General features: G+C 36.8%; 1 protein-coding gene across 1 annotated transcript; it reads left to right on the plus strand.

Annotated features, from left to right (window-relative positions):
• Window positions 1-27,286, plus strand: LOC106547743 (cytosolic phospholipase A2 zeta-like). The gene is made up of 20 exons (XM_087704410.1): window positions 1-87; window positions 3,344-3,416; window positions 4,370-4,506; window positions 5,380-5,517; window positions 6,633-6,676; window positions 7,127-7,169; window positions 7,335-7,401; window positions 8,848-9,020; window positions 9,985-10,098; window positions 11,984-12,021; window positions 12,444-12,585; window positions 13,555-13,691; window positions 15,212-15,434; window positions 16,860-16,974; window positions 17,271-17,408; window positions 18,997-19,104; window positions 21,071-21,265; window positions 23,308-23,474; window positions 25,397-25,583; window positions 27,069-27,286. The coding sequence occupies exons 1-20, from the start codon at window positions 1-3 to the stop codon at window positions 27,284-27,286; spliced, it is 2,544 nt and encodes an 847-aa protein (XP_087560536.1).
• The last annotated feature ends 621 nt before the right edge of the window (window positions 27,287-27,907 follow it).

The raw sequence follows: 27,907 nt of genomic DNA on the forward strand, positions 1-27,907 counted from the left end.
ATGTTATCTTCAGCAATGCTTGGCCGATTATCAACTCGAATGCTGCCACTTCTGGCTGTTAATATTATCAAGAAAAAAGACATGGAAGTATGTGAATATAAATGCATTTATATTCTTAATAAAATTTTAAGCAAGTATTGAATTAGAGAAAATTAGATTAGTATCTGCTTCCTATGATAAAAAGCAGATAACTAAATACAGCTATAGAGTCCAGACTTGGAGGGGGTTATGTGGCTCATCTCATTCAACTTCTTGTTCTATGCAAGAATCCAAATTTAGTCATTCATGACAGATATTTATTCATTTATTTAATTCTTTAATTATTTTTTATTTCATTTTAGATAATTTATATTGTCCCTACTTGCACCTAGTGACTCAAGGCAGCTTACACGAATATAAAAACACCATATAATAAAAATAAAAATAATAAAAAGAAAAACAGTCAAATGCATTTATAAAATAATAATCCATCATGGCAATGACAGACATTCATACAAGCTATTTATTTTTATTTTTTTAAATAGTATTTATTAAATTTTCCAACATTTAAAAGACAAACACAAAACACAAATTTATATTTATAACAGCTTTTCCATATTGATATCAATATCATTTGTAACAATCCTATTTACAAAAATTCTATCTCTATATCATTAGCCTGAGTTATATCCATATTTAAATTATAATAACATTACTCGCAGATCAATATCATATATTTCTTATACATTTTACATTCTATATATTATACTTTAACATTTTATACCTTAAGTTTCACGTTTACTCTCAAGCCAGGAATACCATCTATTCCAAATTTGATAGTACTCAGTTTCTTCCCTCTCCTTCATTTCCACAGACAGTCTATCCATTTCTGCACATTCATAGATTTTCCTTCTTATAACTGGGTCTGGAGGACTATCTGTTTGTTTCCAATTCTGTGTTAAAATGATTCTACTTGCAGTTAGTATATGTAATGTTATGTATTGTAGTTTTCTCCCCATTTTCCCATCAGAAATACCCAGGAGAAGCCCAGTTCTGATTTCAACTCTATCCTCTGTTCGTTATCTCTTCCAGCCATTTATATCTTTGCCAATATTTTCTGACCTTAGGGCAGGTTCACCACATGTGGTAGAACATTCCCTGCTTGTACCCACATTTCCAGCACTCAGTTTGGGAACATCTTAGCCCATCTGGCTGGTGGTAGATACCACCGATAAAACATTTTATAGAGGTTCTCCTTATAAGCAGCTGACACCATTAATTTGTAGTTTCTCCCTCATAATTTATCCCATTGGTCTAATTGAATACTATGTCCAAAATTTTTCGCCCAACTGATCATTGTCTCTTTCACATTTTCTTCTTCCATTTTAAACCTTAATAAAAAATTATATACTTTGGTAATCATTTTCTCCCCTGTTCCTAATAGTATTTTGTCAAGTTCCAATTGTTCTCCAAAAATGCTATATTGTTCCCGATCCTTTTTTGTGTTTTGTTTAATTTTCAGGTATGGCCACCAGTCAATTTTTATACCTTGATTTTTTTAGATCTTGCTCCGATTTTAAGTTTCCTTGTTCATCTAGTAGTTCTGGATACCTTACCATTTTGTTTATGTCTAATACATTTGGATAAATTATTTCCTCCATTGTTGATATCCAAATTGGAACTTTCATATAATGATTTTTCTTAATTGTATCCCAAATGTTTATCAAAGCATTTCGCACTAGATGCCTCTGAAGGTAAACTTTATTTTTCCCTTCCCACAGGAGCGCTGCCATCCCAATTGAAGATAGTGACCCTCTAGTGTTAATACCTTCTTTTATTGTTGAACATTTGGCCATTATCCAAATTCCCAAATACTTCACTTCTTTTAGCAATTTGAACCCCCAATTTCTCTTCCAATTCCTCATGTTGCCTTTTTGTAAGGTTCTTAGTCAAATTTTTAGTTTTTTCTTTATTTACCGTATTTTGAGCCCGGTCATTTTACCAAATTCTTCAATTTCATGCACCAGTATGGTTCCTGCCTCCAGGGGGTCTTCTATAATAAAAGCGAAGTCATCCACGAAAGTTTCATACAAATCATTTAATGGGCTCCATCCCAGTATGGGTTCCCCAGGCCCATTGGCAGAACTATGTCTTCAACACCTTCCAAATGAGGATTAGAATGGGGGTCTGTCTAATTTCTGGGATAATGATGTTCCAGAGAGAGAGAGCCACCACAGAGAAGGCCGTTCTTCTAGGCTTACCAGAACAGTGGTGGGATTCAATTTTTTTTTACTACCGGTTCTGTGGGCATGGTTTGGTGGGCATGGCATGGTTTGGTGGGCAACACTTGGTGGGTGTGGCAGGGGAAGGATACTGTAAAATCTCCATCTCCTCCCCACTCGAGGGGAAGGTTACTGCAAAATCCCCATTTCCTCCCGATCAGCTGGGACTTGGGAGGCAGAGAATAGATGAGGGCAGGACCAGTCACAGGTAGTATTTACCAGTTCTCCAGACTACTCAAAAATTCTGCTACCGGTTCTCCAGAACTGGTCATAACCTGCTGAATACCACCTCTGTGTCAGATGGAACAGATCCATCCCTAGGGGATGGAACCCGCAATATTCCTTGCCTAGGTCTTTGCCTTTTCCTGAAAACAACCAGTGAAGTAGAGCTTACGATCTCCCTGATTCCATGGCCAGGTTACCCTTAACTGCTTTTGTTTACCTTCTTATTGTAGCATCTACAAAAGGAGCTAGCTCTTAGCTGACCTTGATTGATCTAAGAAACTTAGAATGGTTGGGTCTGGTTAGTGCCTAGATAGAAGATCACAATGTTGCTGTGAATAAAAGCAATGACAAACCATTTATGTACTTTAGTATTATAGTACTGCTGTGTTATTCATACCTAATTAAACTGATGCTCATCATAGCTCTGTTCCAGTATTTTTAACATAATAAAATAAAGAATTTAATTAGTTTAAAGTGCCCAGGGATAGATCCAGATGTGTTCCAGATATTTTGGAATAGCATTCTCACAGTTCTTTGCTATTGGTCATGATCATGGGGAACAGGTCAGAGTTATCTAGAGGATATCAGGTTGGATATACCTTCTTTATATAATATGTAACCAATAATTATTTTAATTAGCCATTTGGTTAAAATATCATTTTGTCTCTTATGCTTATATTTTTTACATTTACATGTTGTCTCTTACATCCTTCTGCAATCTGGAGCCTTCTAGAGGTTATACAGTTAACACAGTAGAGGTTGACTAAGGGGCTAAGAATTCCAGGAGCCCAGAAGGCTTTCCAAATATATTTCTTGTTTTCTTAAATTAAAATAAATTATTTTTCTCATTGTTTCAGTTTGAGGTGCATCCTTACTATAATCTCACAGTAAAAATCCTGAGAGCCAGAAACATCCATGGCCTAGATTTATGTAAGTAATACTGGTTCTATTTTTTCAGACACCATGGCCTTTAAGAATTTATTTTTCCTATGACCTCTGATGAGAAGGGTCTCAAAATAGCAAACCCAGTTAGTTTTGGAAAACACGGATGTGCAATTTTTAGGAAATGCATTGTTGCAGTTGGACGCAGTTGGATAAAGTTGCTGTGTTCTTGGAGAAAATAATGGCCCATTAGGCATATGTACAAGCACACGGTATGCTTCTAAACAAAAGTCTCTAGATATTAAAACAGGCACTTAATCAATTATATGGAAAGAAGAAAGGCTGAAGGGAAGTGATGAGAAGAAGCAGAATATATACATGTGGAAATTTCTATTTAATTATTTAATATCTCCCCTGCCTAGAAATTATTACACAAACTAATTGGCATGAAAATTTGGCACTGGCATGAAAATTTAAATGCTTATTTTAATAGCAGAATCACTTATATTCAAAAGGTGGTAGGAAGCTTCAGTAGGCAAGAATCAGACCAGCATAGTTACAACAGTATTTATTGACTCAAAATTGGAACTAAGGAACTGTAGGCAAATGCCTGTCATTTATACTCTAGGCCCACAGGGCCTTAGCCAATCATAGAACTAGAAAAAGCCTGCCCAAATATAAATGTTTTAATTTTCCCTCCAAAGCTGTTGGGGTCATCTAAGGTTAGTTTCACTTTAGCACAGTTAGCAGTTAGGATCATCTAAAGGTTAGTTTCACTTTAGCACAGTTAACACAACTATATACTGTACTTTCAATACATAACATTAACAGTACTTGCTCAGAAATAAATACTGCAGTATTGGTCTGTTCAGGTTTAGGATTTTAGCCTTGATCTCTCTTTATACCTGCTTAGCTGAAAGAGGTTGCAAAATACTATTGCTATATGAAGAAAAATAATTTTTCTAGGCTTTCCCTATCCTAGCATTTTTTTATGATTATAGTGTCTAAATCAGATTGTTATGTGGCCTTAAAACTTCCTACGGCATCACCATTGATAAAAAGAACTCCAGTTGTCTATAACAGCAGCGATCCTGAATGGAACGAAACTTTCCAATACCGAATCCATAGTGCTGTAAAGGTGAGTTTGTTTGTTATCATTCTTATTATTGATATCAGCCCAGAGAAGCAAAGCTTTGTCAAACAAGGTATACTCAGCTATATCATATGACAAAATGGGATAGGACTCATTTTTTTTCAAACTATGCTACAAAACTATGATGAACAAAGTAACCAGTTGAAATTTTTACTTCTACATAACATTCTGTAGTTGGTCACTATATGATAATCATGCTCTAACAAGAGTGAAAGTTTGGGTAAATTAATCCAAGGTGTACTTAAGATCCTTGTTTCTTTAGTTGGGGGAGAATATTGGTGTATTTAGGTCCATGTGTGGGTAAAAAGTAAGACAAATGAATTGATGAACCACCAGCTTTGTCTATCAGTGTCAAAAGTGACTGACTGCTGAATTGAAAGTAAATGAAACAGCTATGTATAAATGTTAGCAGCCGGCTTACAGCATATGATTTATATGGTGATATTATACAAATAGCTGATCTGTAAATAGAATGAACTACATTTTCAATTAGCCTATCCCTTGTTAAGAAATTGAGCTGTAAACTCTGGAATGAGCTCCCTTCTCCTTTTCTAACAATGTTAATTAGCAATAGCAATAGTACTTAAACTTAGATACATCTTCATGCTTTACAGCCATCTCTAGGTGGTTTACAGAGTCAGCATATTGCTTCCAACAATCTGGTTCCTCATTTTTCTAACCTCAGAAGAATGGAAGGCTGAATCAGTCCTGATTTGGTGAGAATTGAACTGCTGGCAGTTGGCAAAAATAGCCTGCAATATTGCATTCTAACCACTACACCACCACGGCTCATTAAACATGACTAAATGAGAAAACATGTGTTGTTTGTTAAAATAGGCTCTCATTTGCACTTTGCAGAATATTCTGGAGTTATCATTCTACAACAGAGGCATTTTGCTGAGCAGTCTGAACAGTTATGATACTTCCGTTGCTTTTGATGTAGGTAATATTGCTCCAGGACAGAATCTGACACATACATTTGTGTTAAATTCTGAGGTGAGACTCTCTTTGTAACACGGGGATTCGGGGAAGGACATATGTTGGAAATCAAACTGTGCAAGAATGATTCAATATTGAATAGCTCTACATAATTCAAGTATATCACAATTATTGATCTAAGATAAATTAGTATCTAATAGTGAGTATATGATCAGTTCAATGCCATTAGAATGGTATCTGGGTTTTCTATCAGGTAGAAACCTTTATGTGGGGAGGTCAGAGATTCTGAATGTTTCACTCATCTATGGGAAATGTTTGAGATGTTAAATATTTTCTCTGTTGACAGATGTCTGTGAGAATCCCTCCCAACCTCCATTTTCATTGGCAGAGGCACTGTGAGCCAGTCCTTCACTGTTTCCATGGTGACCCCACAGGCCAGATCTAAACACCCTGCGGCCCTTGAGTTTGACACCCCTGTTCTAAAATATCTCAAATATTGATATTTCTATCATACAAACTTTCCATATACTCCTTCCATATTTTTTGATCTTCTTGGAATCAGTTATTATCTGTCCATTGACATCCTTAACATGTTAGTTTGAGGTTAGAACCTCCTTCTGGATTATAGGTTAAATAAAGGAATGTAGTAATGCTACATTTTTCAGACTCCCAGGATTTATGCTTTTATAGATTACCACATGATAATCCATTTTATACCTAGATTACTATAATTACACATCATTCTAAATAGTTGAACCCTTATTTGTGAACCAGACAAATTTAATGTGTAATATAATCAGCTTCAACCTGGTGTTCTCCAGAAGTGTTGATCATATTACTCACTCACGGCAATATCTGGAAAAATGCTGGATATTTTCAACAGAAGATGATTTGATTTTTTTTGTTTTTGTTTTAAAATAAGCTGAATGATATGAATCAATCACAAGATGCTAATTAAGTAGTGTAGTATATGGCAACACAAGAAATTAAGTTGTAAACAGCTACATTGGTAGAATAAATACATATTTATGTACTTTAGTTAACACTGATATAGACAGAACTATAGTAAAAATTAGTTAAGGAAGCAGAGATATGCATAAGTATTTGTGTAGCTGTGAATATCTTGGGACTGACTTGACACTTTTAACTTATCTTTTGTCTCACCGTTCAAGGAGAAAAGAGCAGAACTGGATGTTGAATTTTCATTGGAAAAATGGTGAGGTGTTTCCTTTCCTACATCATGATGTAATAACATGCAGGCATATTCTTTAATCCATGTTTCGTTTAAACTTAAGCTATTAATGGAGTATTGCAATTATTTGTCAGCTGTTCAGAGTAGGTCAAATCGAGAAATAGACATTACAGTAATTCCATGAATGATCTTATATTTTTATAAGGTTTATTAACAGAATCTTGAAAAATCAAGATTCCAAAACCTTTCCAATGTAATGCCCTTCTGAGGGCAACATGCCTGATACACTTGTGTCTTTGGTGTCAGGTGAGGAATTCCATTTATTCTGGACATTTCTATATTTTTTGATTAATTTTCTACTAGAACTGCCATTTTTAGAGTTTATGTTTCTAGTAAATGTTATTATTTTCATTGTACTGTTATTTTGATTTATATAATCAAAGAAAATTAAGCAATCTTTTTTAATTTCCACAGCAAGCATCCTCCCTGCAGGGTCATTACTAATAGAGTTCTTGTGGTGAGTAAAGGGAATAACAACGGTTATTGAAACTCTTAATAGATAAATGATTTGTTTATATAAATCATAATCCTATTTTATAATCCTAAACAAAAAAGAATAATTAATACATTTGCATAGTCATTTCTTCCCAATTGGATTTTTTGTTTTTGTTTTTTTATGTAGGCACAACCTTGTCTGTGTATTAAAGGAACTATCAATAAAAGTAAGATAGCTCCATGGATAATAAGGGGTAAGTCTTTTGCAACCACAGTTCTTGGAAAGAAGGCAATGACAAGTTTCCCTGACTTATAAACCAAGCGATAATATAATTGAAATAAATATGGTTAATCAATCATATTAATGATTGATCAATCAATCAATCATATCAATCACAATTAATCACATTTTTCACACATTGTAATCCCTGAAGGCTGGTATATGGTACAGATACAGTGATATTGCACTGGAATTATTGCAGAGAGTTTTATCTGTAGAAAGTCAACTATTAAGCTGTGTTGTTGCTTCAGGCCCCATAACCAATGGAAAGCAAACCTACAAAACTTAAACTGATCTTCTTTACTTAGGGCTTCTAGATCTGGGTGCAAAAATATGTTTAGCAATAGCAATAGCAATAGCAGTTAGACTTATATACCGCTTCATAGGGCTTTCAGCCCTCTCTAAGCGGTTTACAGAGTCAGCATATTGCCCCCAACAACAATCTGGGTCCTCATTTTACCCACCTCGGAAGGATGGAAGGCTGAGTCAACCCTGAGCCGGTGAGATTTGAACAGCCGAACTGCAGAACTGCAGTCAGTTGAAGTAGCCTGCAGTGCTGCATTTAACCACTGTACCACCTCGGCTCTATTGCTTTTCTTTGCTGTTATGTCGCTAGGATGTTCTGGATGTCTTACTTCGTTGTTTGTGCCACAGTGATGTTTCCCAAACTGGCATTCTTAGCTATAATTCCCAGAATCCTAAAGTACATTCCCGAAGAGTCTTTAGCCAGGAACTTTTTTCTTATGAAGATACTCTACAGATTGTGTTTGCTGGGCTGCTACTCTTCCCTCTATGACTTCGGATTTTGTGATTTATATCATATTATACTAGTCAACTGAAGTCTCTGCTGCCTTATCTTTTTTTAAAGGGAAAGTACTTGCTCACTGTAACAGGGTACAATTTGCTTAGAATTGCTTCTTGTGATACAGTACAATTTTTCAAGAGAGATTTTCTTTAAAAAATGTTTAGACTCACCTATGGGATAAATAATAGTCTGGGTTTTCTTAATGTACTGCTTTTACTTAGTATCATTCAATTGTTGTATTCATGTTACTTTAATAAGAAATTATTTCTTCAGCAGAAAATGTAGTTGTTTGCTAGAACTTAAATGCCACTTGAATCCCCAAAGGTGTCTGAGGACCTTCATTATAACCAAACAAAGCAACATAACAACAAAGCAATAATTTATTACACTTTCATTGCATTATAAACACAATGCCTTTGACACTTGAAGAACACTCAGCCACACACCTACACCCACACACAGCCCACTACCACCACTATCACCTCTTCTTCCTCCATCACCAGAAAAGAGGGTTGATTTATAACCATTCTGTTTCCAGGGTTCTGTGGAAAATCCATATTTTTCCCTGGTGTTCTTAAAAGCCAGTTGGTTTTAAATACTTCTTTTCACTTTTAGACAATTGCCAAATTAACTTATCAGTACCAGGGTCCTTTGAAAATCAGTTAACAATGTTCTGTGGAGAAAATTTAGAAGAAAACCATGAGGAGATTCCATTTATCTTTCATGTGAACAAAGAAGTGTCCTCTCACCTGAACCTGAAATTGTTACAAACCATAGCAATACTAGAGGTAAGATGGTGCATTTGCTTGCTAGAGCCTCAATTATTAGAGAAAGCATCCCCATTTCAACAAGTGGGCATATATAATGGCTCTATAATAATTAGACATAAATTTGATACAGATTCATAAGGGGAAAATAAGTAAATTGATGAGAGGTATCTGCCAGCAGTGGCTTTATAAAGCTACCCATCAATTCGGGTCTAGGACTGTTCTCCTCATACCCTTCGCTGCCCCCTTTTCGCCCCCAGGTTTCTGCCCCCAGCCATTAACCTCTACTATTTCACCTCTGCTGTTAGGCCCTAGCTGTTTGTGCCAGCAATGGGACCCAACATCTTTAGTCCCAGGCCCTTCTTCATGGGCTTTTGGGCTCAGGTGACAGTTCACCGCCAGCCAATCAGAGGAAGGGAAGGGAGAAAGAGAGAGAGAGGGAGGGAGAAAATGTTCCGTGTGGAGTTTCCTCTCCGGCATAAACCGCTAGGGCCCTAACAGCAGAGGCAAGATAGTAGAGATGGTAGAGATTAATGGCTGGGGGAAGAAACCTGGGGGCGAAAAAGGGGTGGCGAAGGGTACAAGGAGAACAATCCCATTCCACATCAACTCTGCCTTAAGGATGCAATTTTATTTCATCGAGTACTGAAAATATTTTTAAATGAACCCATAATAAAGTTAAGTGTTGTAACTCCATAACTGAGCACAAGTTATCATTATTTCTCAGTGGTCTTCGACCCATCTAGAATAATTTTAAAGAAACAAAAAAATCCCCTGCATCTGTAAAACTATGGGATGGGCAGTAGAAGCAGTAGCCCATGAGAAGAACCAATGCTTGTGTTCTAGATATCCCAGGCATTTTGCTTCCCACATTGGCCTTCTGCTAAAGTTTGCATTCCCATTTTCCTCTTTTTGGATGGTCTTCCCGCTGGCATGTATGTAGCTTTGTATAATCTGATTTACAGCAACTGTGTTTTGTTCCTAGGAAGGATGGAGTGAGGATTTACAGGTGAAGACTTCATTGGTTGGGAATGCAATTATTCCAGTCTCAGAACTCCCTCTTGGAAAGGAAGTTGAACTGACTGTACCCCTAGGAAGGGTAAATGTTTAAATCTTTGTGTCAAAGTGTTAGGCATGATATAAAACCTGGTGCTGAATCTGTACTGTACAATGTTGCCCGAGAAAGTACTTTTTATATCTCATGTTCTCAGATTTCAGCATCTCAGAGAGAGGACATTCTTCCATTATATTTCCTCTGATTTCAGTTAACAACCTTTGGTTCTTTTATTTAGCATCCCATTAATTTTATATTGAGATCTTTGTAATATGTGCAATCAGACTTTTATTCAAGAGATCTGTATATATGTTCTCTTTCTGTCCATTTTCTCCCTTCTATTCAATTATGTCTGATTTCCAGAGATTCCCTGGATAAATCCCAGAGGTCTTCCTGACAAGGTTTTACAGGAATGGCTTGCCATAGCCTCCTTCCTAGGGTTGAAAGGAAGTGACTGGCCCAACACCAGTTAGCTTGTTTTATGCCTCAGACAAGACTAGAATTCACCATCTTCTAATCTAATACCTTACCCACCACACCAAACCAGCTCTATTTTTTTCTTGTTATTTCATGATTTTCTAATTGTCCTACTTTATTAATTGGTAATTAATTGATACCAAACTTTAATTTTTATTTTGGTTCTATCTCATCCCCCCCCCCCCCCGCGCTCTCTATACAGCTTGGGGTTCCATATTATCATTATTACTCATTTTTTAATCATGCTTTTTATAATTTTGGCCAACTCAAAGCAGTAAACATACCTACTATTCCTGCCTATTGTTTTTCTCACAACAATAAGGTGAATTGTACTGAAAGACAGTGTGTGACTGGCCCAAGGTCACTCAGCTGGCTTTCATGCCTCAGGCAGAGTTAGAATTAAATTTCTTGGCTTCTAGGGCAGTACTTGAACCACTACAATAAACTGGGTCACTATTATGGTGATGTGTGATTTTCTTTGTAATATCTTTTATAAAGCTAGCATGGAAAAATATATCTTCAAGAGTATGGAAACTACCATATATGTATATTGCTTCATATCATCTCCTGGCTCCTTATCAGGGGTGGGTTTTAAAATTTTAGCAACGGCTTCTCTGCCCAGTTGTTGGGTGGCCGTGGCTATGTTGGGCATGGCCTAGTCAACCTCCTGCACCATGGTAGGGGGACATTTTTGCCTTCCCCAGGCTTCTTAGGCCTCCCGAAAGTTCTGACAGGCCCATTTTCCCCCTCCCCGAGCCTCTGCGCGGGCCCTGCAGTTACCTCACATCCAAAATGGGCTGTGTGGAGACTCCTGGGAGGGGTGGGAAGGGTGGGAGCAGTGGGGCGGGGCCAGCAGTGGGGTAGGATTTGGAGGTTGTCCAAAATGGCCATAATATTAGCTACGGGTTCTCCCTAACCTGGGCGAACCCGTAGCAGCCCACCTCTGCTCCTTAGCATTCTCTTTTCTTTGCTGAGGTGTGAAATCATGGTGTTGTTGTACACTCTTTTACTTATTTGATTAAAGTGAGAAGAGTTATTTAGTTTTACTCTTAACAAAACCTCTACAGCCTGAGGCCAAAATTATCATGGTGATAAGAACAATTTAAAGTTGTTTATTTCTAGATGCCTCTACTATAGTGGCTAGCTCTTGACTCAGGAATGGTGATAAATGAGGACAAATGATGTGTAACACCAATGATTGTCTTATGAGAAGTTAAAGAGTCAAAGTGGTGTCTATATGAAAGTCCATAGACCCTTTTAGCAAACAATGTGGCATACCTATGAAAAAAAGGAATATCTTCACTTAGTACTTCCTGTTTTAACAAACACATTAATATGAAGGTTTGGATCATAGCAGAGATAGAAAAAGAGCAAGGGAGTTTTCTTAATACCAAAATAAAGTTAAACATTGTATTTTGCATTAGTAAATTTAGTAGGATTCTACTTCTTCCAGGATCAAGCTTTGGATCTGACCGTGAAAGTTGAAGAAAGGTGTGTACATCAGAAAATATCTGTGAAAATCAAGATTCAGCAGCACTATTATATATAAGATCAAGTACAAATTAAAATATCTGTCTGTATTGAAGAAAGGGATACCAGGGTTGTAAGCTAGAGCAGGAAATTGAAAAAATTATCCCAGAAGAAGGCTGTGGCAAAACATTTCCAAGAAAGCCACATGGATTTATTCATGAAGACACCAGGAGTGAGTTTGATTTGAAGGAGACTTTATATTATCTTAATTTACATTAAGTCTAAATAATGGGATTAACTGGCTTTCAGTATCATGGATTTAAGGAAAAATATGCTTCTGCTGGTTAAAACAAAGAATAATATCATGCAGTTGATTTTTCACACTGGTCAATTAGATGGAAGGATAGAATCTGGATATTTTTATTCTTTTTTCTCCTTTCTAGGAACCATCCTATTGATATGGATATTCGTATTGGCTTTAAACTTTCCAAAGGAGAGCAAGAATTTTTGGCAAGGAGAAGGAGTATTGTTTCTCATGCTTTAAAGAAGGTATTAAAGCTGAGGGTACCACCTTGGAAACATGAGGTAGAAAACGCCTTTTTAATCAATATATTTGTTTAGTTTTTCTTCCTAAGATCAGCTTCTCTTCAGGAGTCAACAAAACTTTATTTTTGTTTTCTTTAGAGGTACAGTTTAAACTTGAGGATTTGAGTACATGTTTAATTTTGAAAAAAAAAAGCTTGATTATTTTTTCTTGATTAGCTGGAATTGACGTCGTCAAGCAGTGTTTATCAAATCTGGCAACTTTAAAATGTGTGGACTTCAAACCTCAGCATTCCTTAGGCAGCATTGGGAGCAATGGGAGCACAAACAGAAACCGAATCCCTCCTTGACCAGTTAATTTAGTTGAGACTTAAGAAATCCTAGCTGAATTCACCGATAGTTTAACAATGCAAAATACTGTGGAGCAAATGCTTTCTTCTTGTTCTCATTTTATTGTTCCTGTTTTCTCTGTAAGATAACATTAGACAAGATATACACAGATAGTCCTTGACTTGTCACAATGGGGAATGACATTTACATTGCTAAGTCAGGTGGTTGTTAAGTGAGTAACATCTGATTTTATGACTTTTTGTCATAATTGTTAAGCAAATCATGTGGGGACTTCCCTCATTGCCTGATGCACAATACCCATGTGATTTGCTCCTCAGAAGCCTCCTGGGAAGGTCACAAATGATCACATGATCCCGACACACTGCAACTATCATTTATTTATTTATAAAATTTATTTGCCACTTATCTCATATCCAGATGACTCATAAATCTATGCTGGTTGCCAAATTCACAAATTTTGATCATATCATCTGAGGATGTTACAGTAGTAGACAGACTATAAGAGCCACTCACAAGTCTCTTTTTTCAGCCCGGTCATAACTTTGAATGGTTGTTAAGTGAATGGTTGTAAGTCAAAACTACTTTTATATGTACCATCTAATGAAAAAAAAGGAGAAAGGATCACTTTTATCTGTCTTGAGAACATTTCTGTTTTTCTAGGTTCCTATAGTGGCTGTATTAGCTTCTGGTGGAGGGATGAGAGCAATGACCAGTTGTTATGGCAGCCTGTCTGGACTACAACAGCTGGGCCTCTTAGATATCCTCACATATTTTAGTGGCATCTCAGGGTCTACATGGTATGTAACCAAAAATCCTTATTCCTTCCAACCTCGGTTAAATGTCTGTTTAGATAAAATTTGCTATCAAAATTTGATATTGATCTCTTCATGGCTACAATAAAAAGAGATGACCTAGATTCCTCTCCCTTAATTATTGGCTTAACTGTTATGACATAGCCTAGTAGACATAGTGTAGCCCTAAGCTACTAGAAACTGTAGAGATTGTATTTGGCAAGTGTGTACAGAATAAAGTTGAATTTGGTAAGAATGCTGCCGAGATGCATGACACCACCATAATAGAGTGAGGAAGGGCCCTCTTCAAACAGAAGGTATAACTGCATGCAGAAAGAAATCCTTTCTTAATTGGTTTATAAGGCCTTGCTAAGACCACACTTGGAATACTGCATCCAGTTTTGATCACCACAATGTAAAAAAGATGTTGAGACTCAAAAAAGAGTGCAGAGAAGAGCAACAAAGATGATTAGGGGATTGGAGGCTAAAGCATATGAAGAATGGTTGCAGGAATTGAGTATGTCTTGGGTGACATGATAGCTGTGTTTCAATATCGAAAGGACTGCCACATAGATGAGGGGGTCAACCTATTTTTCAAAGCACTAGAAGGCAGGACAAGAAGAAGTGGATGGAAACTAATCAAGGAGAGAACCAAGGAGAAATTTCCTGACAGAACAATTAATCGGTGGAACAAGTTGCTTCCATAAATTATGAGTGCTCCAACACTGGAGGATTTTAAGAAGCAATTGGACAACCATTTGTCTGAAATGTATAAGGTTTCCTGCTTAATCAAATGGACTAGAAGACTTGCAAGATCCCTTCTAATTTTGTTATTTTATTAAGTGAGTCATGTGGGCTGGCTTAACCTATGAAGACTTTTATATGGAATTACAATAAAATTGTAATAAATGGGGAAAATTCTGCAATTCTGGGAAGCCTCTTTAAACTATCAGATTGTAAGGCAGTGTTTATCAATCCTGGAAAGTTTAAGATGTAGGAATTCAACTCCCAGAAGTCCCCAGTAAGCAGGTTCCCTAAATCTGTCTTTGTTTTTGAGTTGTGTGACCAAGAAGCCATAATAAATAGTCCAACTGAGCATGAAGTTGGCATTCTACAATAGAGACTAGTGTTTGATCATTTCACTTATGGTTTGCATAGTACTGGAAAAAGAAGGTTAAAATACAAAGAATATGGACAAAACAATTATTTTGATTTTCTCTAGAATTTAGTGAGAGTAAATTCTTATCATAGTAGGTTTAAACTACACTCTTTATTACTGGCTTAAATGAGCTTAGAATTTATCCTAGCTCAGTTCTTTTCCTAATATATTTCTATTTCTTGCAGTATAGCACCAACATCAGAGGTGCCATATTGTTATCTTATTCCAGTCATAATGGAACATGTATGCAAGAAAAACTATGCCTGATACCCAAGCAATTAACTTACTGTCTATTAAATATTGGAAATATTTGTAGATATTTCATATCTTTTTTTTTAATTAAAATTCAAAATTATGATTTTGGTAGGTGTATGTGTATGCTCTACAAAGACCCCTACTGGTCACAAAAAAATCTCCAGAATGCAGTTGACAGTGCTCAGAAAATTGTAACAAGTGGAAAAGTTGGGGCATTTTCTGCTGAACAACTCGCATATTATTTTCAGGAGTTAATTGCCTTAGAGAAAACAGGAAGAAAGGCCACCCTTGTGGATTTATGGGGCCTTATCATAGAGTACATCCTAAACAACAAGGTAAAAATCTGCACCCTAAAATTTGTGAAAGAAGAGTTACAATATTATGAGGTAGCTTGTTTCTAATTTTAAGACTAGGAATGAATGCAATACTTCAGTTGTAACCAAAATGTATTATTACTGAGAGAGAATCAGTTTGATGTAGTGGTGGTAGCACTAGTGGTGATAGTGATGTAGGGTAAAAAAAAAGATGTGAGTTCTAGTCCTGCCTTAGGCACAAAGTCAACTGGGTGATTTTGAGACAATATCTCTCAGTCCTAAGAAAGAGGCAATGGCAAATCACTGAAAATCTTGCCAAGAAACTGCCTGAACTAGTTCTGGTACCTGGCAGATTTCACCAATGACTCAAAGGCACCACAGATTAAAAAATATTACTACAATAGTATGATAAATTGAATAATTACAATTTTATAATTTCTTGATTGAACAATACTTTTTGAATATATCCCAAGTTGCAGAGAAAACAAATGAACCATGTTTCCCCGAACACAAACCATGTTTTCCCGAAAAATAAGACAGGGTCTTAGTTTCTTTTGACCCCCAAAGTAAGCACTTGCCCTTATTTTTTTTGGGGGGGGGTGTGGTCTTATTATTGTTGTGATTCAGGAGGTGGCGACTATGGTCACCTCATGGCTGCTGCTGTGTTGTGATATTTTCAGGCTTATTTTAGGGGACGGGCTTATTTTAGCACATGCGCTCAAAAGCCTGATTGGGCTTATTATCTGGGGAGGTCTTATTTGGGGGGAAACAGGATATGCCATTGTGTATTGCTTAATGGGATGGTGTTGAAAAATTAATTTTAAGATATTAGGGTTAGGGTTACTGCATGGGATTGATGGATTATTTATGTAATGTTTGAAGGTTATTATGTCTGAGATCATATTAGTTTCCCAATAAACTATATGATCAAAATATAAACAATTTTTATTTTCTATAGGAATGGTACATCTTAGACACTAATAAGAATTGCTACCAAAGATGAAGAAGATGTAAATCTAGGCAATTTAAATGGGCAGAACTATTGACTAACTTTTAGTGTAGTAACATGATTCTTAATATTTAACAAAAAATAGGGTTTGTTTAATGAGTAATTATTTATTCAATTCTAGCAGGTGCTATTATTCATTCTTAGCATTCCCTAATGCAGTATTTGTCAACTTTAGCAACTTTAAGATGAGAAGTTCAGTTCCCAGAATTATCCAGCTAGCAAGGTGGCTGAGGAATTCTGAGAGTGGAAGTCCACTCAACTTAAACTTGCCAAGGTTGAGAAACACTGCCCTAAAGTGTTGGAATGAAACTTCCATAATTGTCAGAAGACAGCCAGATTGAGGAAGGTACAGCAGAGTATAAAGCTGTTAAGAATTTCACTTGGAAAAGTTAAGTGTACATCAACTGACTGTGATTTTTTTACTGTACCGTACCCAGAAGGATCCAACAAAGCTATCTGACCAACAGAAAGCAGTCATAAAGGGACAAAACCCATATCCTATTTATGCAGCTCAAAATGTGAGGTTGAATATTAAAACCAGCGAATTTACAGGTATGAGGGTAGGACTGAAGTTGGATTGCAAAGTAGTTAAAATCAAATGCAGTCTGAAACCACACAAAGGGCATTTTTCTCCAATTGGGCAAATCAAAAGTGGAAATGAAGTCAAAGCAAAATGATATTCTCTAAATTGTTGCTTTGGGGAAAATGGGTGGCGGGAGTATAAATACATGAATTTGAGCTCCTGAACAAAAGGTGCGATATAAATCTAAGAAATGTGATACATGGACTTGGACAAGAAAATAGTAGTGCAACTAAATTGGAGCATGTTTTTTCATTCATTTCTTTAGAATGGGTTGAATATACACCCTATGAATTTGGTATTTATAAATATGGGGCTTTTATACGCATGGAAGACTATGGGAGTAAATTCTTCATGGGACTATTGCTTGAGAAACATGAGGAGCCCAGAATCTGTTTCCTCCAAGGTAAGATCAGATGCATAAGCTGGTGATAAGGTAGCTATTTTTTTTTTTTACTAACCAACTGAAAAAATGTTACCCATGTAATATTTTGTTCATTGGGATTGTATGTATTGTACATTGTTTAAATTTATTGTAAACTATTTTAATTTGCTATTTCTCACACTTTGAAGGTTTTTTTTTTATTAATGAAAAATGGGTTAGGCATTTTATAAATGGAGACAGATGGAGAAGGATCTAATCAAGTGGCTGATTTCCTTGTATGGTTGGTGGCCCACGGAGGGGTTTTTAATGAGTTCTTATTAGATGGTGGACTTTTAAAATTTTGTAAGTTGCCTGGAATCACCTATGTGTGAGTTTGGCAGCTATATAAATAATTAAATTAAATTAAATTAAGTTAAGTTAAATTAAATTAAATTATTTTTGGATATGAAAGGACACGAATTCTACATTCCTTAGTTCCCCACTCTTCTCTTGAATGAAACTCATCAGCAATAGTCTTCAACATTACTGATCTAGAAACTCAGACTGCATGCTGTAATCACTATATCCAACAGGTGGGTTCAAAAATAATTTTTCAGTCATCACACAACCGCTAGTCTGTAATTGTCACAAATTTATTACTTTATAGCTAGGATTCTGATCAAAGTGTTATCCCAACAGTTATTAAGTGCAGTGAAATTATGCAATTAAGATATACTGGATCCATTTCTTTATTTCAAATAATGTTTGTTTTGGTTTTCATTGTGAGTTTGGATGCTTGGCAACAGATTCAATTCACTTATCTGATAATGGTTCGATTTTGAAGAGTGTTGTATGGCATGGCTATGCCTGTTTTGTCTGTATTACCATTTTTGAAGCTGTCATCTGTACTCAGGTGTCAAGAGATGTAAACCCTAAATAGTCCACAATATGAAAACTTACGCAAGTTAATTAATGAATCAAAGGACATCTTCTCAATTTGCTTCATCCAGTGCCTTAAAATTTTTATAGGCTTTGAACCTACTTAGGTTCTTGTGTGCATTTCTTATCTGTGGAAGTCTGGGTTGCTGCCAAAGTCTTGCCTGTGAGTTAATTACTGTGAATAAATTGGCTAACAGTCATCTTGTGTGGGTGTGACTCACCGTACGGAGGGGTGGTGGTTTCAGAACACGTTAGTAACACATTGTTAAGTGAATGTGACGTCCCCATTACTTTGTTTGTCAGAAGGTCACAAATGGTGATCATACGACTCTAAGACTCTGCAACCGTCAAAGATATGAATCAGTTGCCAAGCATTCAAATTTTGATCATGTAACCATGGGGATGCTGCAATGATCATAAGTATGAAAAATGGTCGTAAGTCAATTTTTCAAAGCAATTTGTAACTTTGAACGATCACTAAACGAATGGTTGTAAGTTGAGGACTACCTATGTAGTAGTTGGGTCTTGGCATCATTACTCTGAATCAATCTTTGCTGCCTATTGACTTTACTGAAGGTAGTGTGCAGGGATGATTACAGAGATCCATAAATTATGCTCAGTTGAATCTTCAGAAAACGTTCTGCCAGTTTCTAGTGATCTGAAAAATCTCTTTGCTTCACTTCTATTGCAGGAATTTGGGCTAGTGCCTTTGCGGGCAATATAGATGACATGTGGGAAGATGCAGAGATTTCTCAGCTGAAATTCACAGAATCTGTGAAAGATGCCATCAGAATTGCAGGTAAAGGATATTATTTTCAACATTTTTTAAAAATATGTGTTAGAAGCATTTTTCTAATTAGGATTTCTCTCATTTTACTGACCAAACAGATACTGCTTATTGCAATTATTATTTTCTGTTACAAGCCCCTTTCCTGTGTTTATATAATATACGGTGAAGCTGTTTCAGTAAACATTTGGCGTTTGTTCCTATCACAATCAAAAGCTGTTCAGGGTAAAAGTCCTTTATTCATAATAGACCAGAAAATGGATCTCTAGAACAATTCTAAACAACACTAGAACTAAGAGCAGTGGATGGATTCAGCCAGTTCACACCTATTCGGGAGAACCCGTTGTTGGAAGAAAGCTTATTTTGTTTTTTTCCACTTTACAGGGCTAATCCTGTAAGGAAGGCAGGAAGGAAACATTCTGGTATTGTTTTTAGCCTAATCTTTATTGCTCTGCTTACAGAAACTGCCTCTCTGGTTAACCCTTATTACATTGTAACAGCGCCCATTGATCTAAATGATGTTGAGTTGGTCACACCCACACAGTCACATGACTACTGAGCCATCCAGCTGGTTATTAGGGCAGAGAATCCTAATGTTACATTGTTGTTAAATTATTTGAATCCCACTACTGACTAAGAACATGCATTATAAAATGCATTACATTCCTGCAATATTTTAAAAAGCATATATAGAAACCGCTTGCATAAAGGCATTATTTTGAATTACAGAAATAATCCAATATTTACGTAAATGTAATTTGTTTAATCTAATGGGAGCACTTTTTCTAACACGGGATTCTATGATTTTGAAATAAAAAATAGCAATAGTTTGCCTGCCTGGTATAGATAAACATAGCATGATCTTATTTCAAGGGCACCACCATTTTTGAACTAGAGTGTGATCAACATGACTGACATAATAACATACGTATATTAAACATTTCCCATATAATTTGGATGTGAGGTATGGAAATTAATGAGATGCAGAGAACCTTGAATGTTACTTCAAGATGGTTATCTTCTAGTATTTCCTGTCAAAATGCATTATGCATCTATTCCAGGGGTAGTCTGCTGGGGGCTCACAGGGATTTGGGAGAACCTCTAGCTAAGATTCTGTGCAGTTTGGAGAATCCCCAAATCCCACTCCTGGCTGGCCCCACCCACCCACCCCTCCCAGGTGTCCCCATGCAGCCTGTTTTGGATACAGGTAAGTGCAGGGCATGCACAGAGGCTTGGGGAGGACAAAAAATGGGCCTGCCTGAATTTCGGGCCCGTTTCCATCCTCCAGAGCCTTGGGAGGCCATTTTCACCCTCCCGGAGGCTCAACGAAAGTCTCCAGAACCTGAGGAGGGCACAAAAATGCCCCCCTCCCGGTGCAGGAGGCTGACTAGGCCACGCCCACCATGGCCACGCCCACCATGGCCATGCCCACCCAGGAAACAGACAGAGAACCCCTTGCTAAAGTTTTTGAAGCCCACCCCTGATCTATTCTATCTTTACAGATTGTCTTTGATAAGAAAAATAGTATTATAAACCATTTGTTTTACAAGTAAAAAATTGTTTCCATAAAAAGTGATGAATGCAAAAAGGAGATTGTTTGGAATAACTTTTCTACAGTTAGATTTCTTACTGTTCATTCAAAATAAAAAAAAATGCTGCCATTTAAATTCGTATACGTTTGCAGCCTTGTATATACTGATAATATTAACTGAATATTAACTGAACTTTTTTTCTGAGATTCTTGAAAAAAGGACCATGTTTTCTTGAAATAACATACAAATTTCAAGTATAACTTCTTAGCATATCTTTTTAACTTTGACTCAGTAAGGTTAGGTCTGTGCGGCTGGCACAGTTTAAAGTTAAAGTTGCTTGTACCCATAAACCATAATAATTTATTCTATACACAAGTGATAAAGTTGGCTGTATAATGGAATAACGTAATGGAGGTACTTCAACTATGCAGCTTTTTGTCTTGCAGATGAACTGTTGGGTTCTCAGTCTCTTGACCCTTCACTGAAACAGTCTCAAGGTATCATGCCAGGAGGAGTCTTTACACATTTATTTAGCAATTTAGTTAAATCACGAATCACCACCGGGGGGAATTTTAACTTTCTTCATGGACTGCATCTGCATCGGAACTATGTGAATGATCAAGAATTTGTAGCATGGAAAGGTAATGCTGTGCATAAGAACTTTGGCTGTAAATAACTGAATTTTGGGTCACAGAATTACAAATATGAAATAGATGCTACCAGGGGTGAAATGCTACTGGTTCAGGCCGGTTCGTCTGAATCAATAGTAAAAAATGCTATCGTTTGCCCGAACCGGTAGTAAAAAAATGATTGAAAAAGTAAAAAAAAAGTTCCAACAATCAGCTGTGCGACAATCAACTATGCTTTTCAATCTTTGGAACTTTTTTACTTTTTAAAGCATTTTTTACTACCGATCAGCTGTGCAACAATCAGCTGTGCCTGATTGTCTGTGAGGTTCCGCTTCTTTCAGGGGCCATTTTGTGTGAAGTCCAGCTGTTTTTGCATTGTGTGTGAGTCAGTTATGCAGCCACGCCCACCCAGACACATGCCCACCAAGCCATGCCCACCTGATCATATGCCCACCAAGCGATGCCCACACAGTCATATGACCACCAAGTCACACCTACCAAGCCACGCCCACAGAACCGGTAGGGAAAATTTTTGAATTTCACCATTGGATGCTACCCAAGTTTATGCTGCTTTATAAGAGCAAGTAAGGCAGTTTCTATTCCGTGACCATTGTAGTAAAAATTATAAGACAGCAACTAAAGAAGTTTAACTTCATTCTGCTCTAGATAGAGTGAACTGAAGTAGTGTCAATACAAGAATTCTGATGAATTCTGTTTTCCAACTGAGAAATCTATTTATAGACAAATCAAGGCATTTTATTATTGAACTGGTTCTTTTGATGTAAGGGGGAGGAGGTCTACAATCATCACAGTCAGTACAATCTACCTGTGGATTGCTGATGAAATACTAGAAAGGGAAAAATCCCTTGGATTTTAGTAGATCCTAATCAAGAAGAAAAGGAGTGGAGAATTACAAAACAGGTGGAAATCCAGATAAGGAAGAAAAGGAAATGGAAGCTGTGAGTTTGGATATGGGAATAGTTCAGAAATGGAGGAAGTTTCTGATAAAGGAGGGAAGAGGAAAGAGGAGGGAGGAGGGGATGGGAACAGGGCAGTCTTAACAGCATTATGGGCCCAGGGCAAAGCAGTTTACTGGTGTCCCTATGATAACTATTCACAGGAATAAAGATGAAAATGGTTGATAAAATTAAATATATATTTATTTTATTTGCACTTCCAACAAAATCGGTGTTGAAACATTAAAAACAACAACTAATGCAACATGATAACCATTTGAACAATACACGAGACTTGAAAAATACAATAATACTCTGCAAGCCATACAGTTGCTGTATTTATATGATACAAGGTGCATTGAAGGGATAACATACACAGATTAGTAGGGGCCTCCTATGCTCGTGGGGCCCATGGGGAAGTGCCCATCAGGTCCATACGTTAAGACAGCCCAGGGTAGGAAAAGCACCTGAGTGTTCCAGAGGAGGAAGGAAGATATGAAATAGGTAAGGGGTTGCTTTGAAGATTGACATGTGAATCAGTGATTCCCAGGCCAGAGAAGGCCATTTGGTAAGCCATCAAACATTGCATCAAGGAGCAGTTAAGAAATCAACTGTCAATATGACTTCATTCTAGATTAAAGATTCTAATTTGGTTGAAGCATGCTTAAAGGCTGAGCTATTAACTGTATCATGCCTCTTGCCAAGCCATCAGTTCAAAAGCATGCAAATGTGAGTATGATAAATAGGTACCATTTTGGTGGGGAGGTAACAGCATTCTGTGCAACTTGGCATATCACCATGTGGCTGCATGACCTCTTTGGACACCACTAGCTCCGTGGGCTAAAAAACAGAGATAAGAACCTCCTCCTAACTAAACTGCAACTCAGCAAAGCTGTGATTAACATCTGAATACTGGTTGAGAATCCTAATAACCTCAATTTATCAAGGAGCAGTGTAACACCAGGACAATACAATTCTTATTGTTTCCAAGCAAACAGTTTTTCTTTTTCTTATGAACACAGCATATTGATTTCCTTTTTAAATTAACCTTTGGTGAATCTGTCTGTTTCAATAATAATGGTTTTTGGGATATTTCAGGGACACATCTGGATGCTATACCTAATCAGCTGACACCCCAAGAAAGCAGTCTGCATCTAGTAGATGGAGGATTTGCTATCAATTCCCCCTTTCCATTGGTGCTTCAGCCAGAGAGAGACGTGGATGTGATCTTCTCATTCAATTATTCCTGGCAAGCTCCTTTTGAAGTGAGCATTATAAATAAACTTGAAAGAAACAGCTTAGAATCTTCTGATCTGCTATACCATATGTGAATATTGATCCTTAGTTCTAGTTTATGACAATGCTTTATTACTGGACCACTAATAATTTCTGGGTCAATGCTTGAATACCCCAAGTGCAATGACAAATACAATATTTATTAATTAATTTGTGAGGCCAAGGGTTGAGTCTGAGACTTTATATGTACAAAACATATATCCACTGAGTTATGGCTTGCTTCTTTTAATGTTTTATTAAAACTTTATTAAAGTTGCTTTACTTGGCCAGTTAGGTCTTACAATAGTTTCAATTTGGGATAACTTTATTATAATTATAAGAGTTGGGAAGGGCTAATTAAGCATCAAGTCTAATATAGCAGTCCCCAAACTTGGCAGTTTGGCGGTCCAGCTTGGGGGGTGGAGAGGGGAACCCAGATTGCGTGAATGTGAATGGTGAGCTAGTATGCATGCACACAGCTCAATTTGTGCAAGTGGTGGTCTGGCAGCATGCGTGTGAGTGCCTGCTGGCCTGCCATTTGTGCAAATTGAGCTGCACGCATATTCTGCCCAGCCACTTGTGTGGCCCAATTCTAAATGCCATGGCTTGGTAGTGGGCCGCAGCCCAGGGGTTGGGGGTCTGTAGTCTAATAATCTGTTCATGGTAGGAATAAGCAAGAGAACCCATAACTTTCATGGCAGTTGATGTGTACTTTCTGTTATCAGTCAGAATCTCCCTTCCTGTATGATAATCCTTTCTCAGTTCCTTCAACTATCAAAGCTTTTAGACTCATTTTGAGTATCCTAAGTTCCTCAGATTTATGTATTATTATTATTATTATTATTATTATTATTATTATTATTATTGCTATTTTGTGCCCTTGATGAATTAAGCAGGAGTCTGAAATATAGTGGAATAATATGACTTGTTATTTAGGAACTATATTTTGCAGTTCAAAATTGCGTTAGCCTTTTTTTGCTACAGTATCACACCATAGAGTAATATTTGGTTTATTTCTTCCTTCATTTTTTCACATTTTTGAACTGCCCATCCCCTTCAGGGTTAACTGTTATGCCAAGTTCCACCATGCCTAACATCTTTACAGTCCTCAGTTAATGGCAATTGGGACTGGAATTGCCACTGTTAAGTAACAATGTAGAATGCAATCTCATGGAATTGCATTGTTTAGCGATGGCAGTTCCAGCGCTCTAAGCCAGAGATCTGTAACCTTGGCAACTTTAAGCCCGGAGGAGCAAAGCTGGCTGGGGAATTCTGGGAGTTGAAGTCCACCAAAGGTTGAAAAAACCACTTGTTCAGCACTATGGCATGTTCGCTGAATGAATAGTCATTGACTGAAGACCACTTGTGTTCCCTGCAACTGGTGTGTTTCCTAAAGAAAAAACTCTGCATTTGTTTATTTCTGAATCTTTTCTTTTTTTAAGGGTATTAGCCATCATGCTCAATTTTCTCTCATATGAAAAGTTATGGATTAACTGATATTCACTGCTTGGGATTGTACTATGCCAAGATTGCACCACTCATGCTGAAGTGTCAGATTGAGTCAACACTAGAGCATGGCGGGGGGAGGGATATCTAGTTCATTCGGTGAAGAGTTCTCAGTTCGTTCTCAGTCTTACCTTGGAAATGATCTCTTTGGCAGCTCTTTCTGCTCATACTCATTACCTGCGTTTGCTTTATCAAAGAATGGCGGCAGTTACAAATACTTGTTTAAGGCAGCACTGGTTCGACACAATAAATTACTTCTTCCACAAGCTGGAAATGTATTGTATTGGAAACTATACTGTTAAGATATTCTAATGGGTTAAATCTCAATTGTGTTCATTTTCAAAATATCAGCATAGCTGATTTTCAATTTGGTATACATTTGAAACTTTTCCTTCTCTCCTATCAGGTCTTGCATCAAGCACAGAGATATTGTGAAGAAAGAGGCATCCCTTTCCCACACATTGCTGTGACTGATAGTGACAAAAAGCAACCAAAGGAGTGTTACATGTTTTTGAATGCTACAGATCCCAGGGCCCCCATTATCCTTCATTTCCCCTTGGTGAACGAAACATTTAAAAAATACAAAGCACCAGGTAAGCAATGCATTGATTAATGGATTGATTGACTCTATGCCATCAAGTTAGTGTCAAATCATGATGGCTTCAGAAATTGATAGGATGATCAATTTCTGCCTGGCCAAGTCTTTCAATGGTGCACTCATCACTGCTATAATTAGCCACTCACTTTGTTATTGGTTGTTCTCTTTTTTTCCCCCTAGAAAAGTTGAGACTTTGAATAATGTGTCTAAAATAGGATAATTTTAGCTTGGTCATGTGGGCCTTGAGTGAGACTCTAGATTTGTTCTGTGGTCTGTGTTTGTTTTCTTCATTATTTATGGTGTTCTACCCTAACCCTAACCCTAACCCTAGCACCAATGTTCAAAAGTATTAATACTCTGTCCTGCTTTTTCAAAGTCCAATTTTTACTTCCATAGAGTCGTTCCAGGAAACCCATTTCTTGCACAATTCTATATGATTCTGTAGATTGATTATGTACCTTTAAGTCATTTTTGATTCCTAGCATCCACATAAATAGATATTCACCATGATGGTATAACCTGATCTTTATGGTGCACTCATTGCTACTGTAACAGAACTCATCCATCTTGCTGATGATCATTGTTTTTTTTCTGTTTTCTTCCATCTTTCTTGGCATTAGAGGCTTTTCTAGAGAACTACATCTTTCCATAGTATTATCAGAAGGATGATAATTTGGTGATTTGTGCCTTGAATAAGAACTCTGGTTGATTTATTCAATGGTGCACAGTATTCTCATGAGTCTTTTAAGCTCAAGTTTAAAAGTGTTAATAGCCACGTATTGTCTTGCAAGACATAGGAGGAACAAAATTGCAGTGAATGGGACAATTATTTCCTGTTCCTAAAAGCATGGCGCGTCCAATTTATTGATGTATTAAATTACATTTATTAGTGACAGATATTAAAATGCCATACTGCATTATAAATTAGTTTTCAGTCATTCTAATATATTTATAAATAAAAACAACACTTTTATACATAAAAAATAAGATGGAACTAAAAATGCAGGATTATTTTGTGTTGTTTTCATGTTTTGAAAAGTACATGGAATACTAACTGGTTTTCTTTATCTTTTTTCACAGAATGTGCAAATTTAGTTCCATGTTATTAATGGGGTGTTGGTGTATACTGTTATCTATACGTATGTTTGTACAAGTTTGTGTGTGTATGCGAGGCCTCCATGATAGATGTAAAAAGGTTAGGATTGGCAAATACAACTCTGAAGATTTGCCCCTTGTTATACATGGGGCATAATTATAAGAAAAAAACAGGGCTGTGATTATACAGTCAACATCTTGACTTTTTGACTCTCTATGTTCAGCCCTGTATGCAAGTGTGTGTAATGCATTCCTTTTTCTAAAAGACCTTTAGAATCTTGCAACTTTCTTTGCTATTTTTCAGCCTTCTTCAGAGTTAACACAAGTAATTGTGATTTAGTGGCAAATCTGAGCAAACTACTCACTTTTTCTTCTCTTGTTCAAGGAATAAAACGTGAGACTGAAGAGGAAAAGTCTTTTGGTGACTTCCAACTATACACAGAAGATAGTCCTTATAGTTCCACGAACCTCACCTATGAGCCAATACAATTTGATAGATTGCTGCAATTAAACTGTTACAATATTATCAACAACAAGGATACCATTACAAAAGCTCTCACTATGGCCATGATGCGAAAGAAATTCAAGAAAAAGAGGAAATGATGCACCCACCCACATAGGTGCATACACACATAATTAGATTCGATTAGAGCTGGATGATTAAGTACCAAAAGGCTTAAGGAGTTGAGAGGATGTATGGAGTGGATACTTTTCTACGAAATTTTAACATTGGGGTTTTTGCAGTAAGGGCAGAGGCAAGCCAACTGTATAAGTAAGATTGTGAAGATGCAATTTTAATAGTAGCAGTATTAAATATGCATTAATTTGTGTTCACTTTTCTTGTATTCTTCCTATACACTGCCTATTCACACGCTAATCTAATGCAACAAGAAGGTTTAATCTAAACATTTAAACAATAAGCATTTTTAAAGGAGAAAAGTCGTTCCCCCAGCCCCCAAATAGATCATCCTGTGATAATATCTTTAGCAGGAATTTTTCTGGTGCATACACTCCCAGGCAATTATGGGTGGAGAACATCTCAGTTGCTGACAGAGCTATTTTACAGGAGCCAAAAATGCCTCTCATAAGTAGGTGCTTTATTTTCCTATGACATTTTGCAAGTGGCAAAATACAAACTTTTAGTCCAACTAGATTTTGTGGAAAATGAGTATCTCCCTGGGCAGAATCCTAGATAGTTATCTACAAGCTGGAAATGCCTTAATG

Source organism: Thamnophis sirtalis, unplaced genomic scaffold (genome assembly GCF_051295495.1).
Source record: "Thamnophis sirtalis isolate CommonGarterSnake01/CBP01778 unplaced genomic scaffold, rThaSir2_p1.2 scaffold_1, whole genome shotgun sequence".
Taxonomy (NCBI): Eukaryota; Metazoa; Chordata; class Lepidosauria; order Squamata; family Natricidae; genus Thamnophis; species Thamnophis sirtalis.

Bases quoted from the DNA above. Each gene is read 5' to 3' on its own strand.
- LOC106547743 (XM_087704410.1), top strand. From the start codon at position 1: ATGTTATCTTCAGCAATGCTTGGCCGATTATCAACTCGAATGCTGCCA. The intron at 6,677-7,126 runs GTGAGGTGTTTC...TAATTTCCACAG, and splicing joins GAATTTTCATTGGAAAAATG to CAAGCATCCTCCCTGCAGGG. The intron at 16,975-17,270 runs GTATGAGGGTAG...TCATTTCTTTAG, and splicing joins TAAAACCAGCGAATTTACAG to AATGGGTTGAATATACACCC.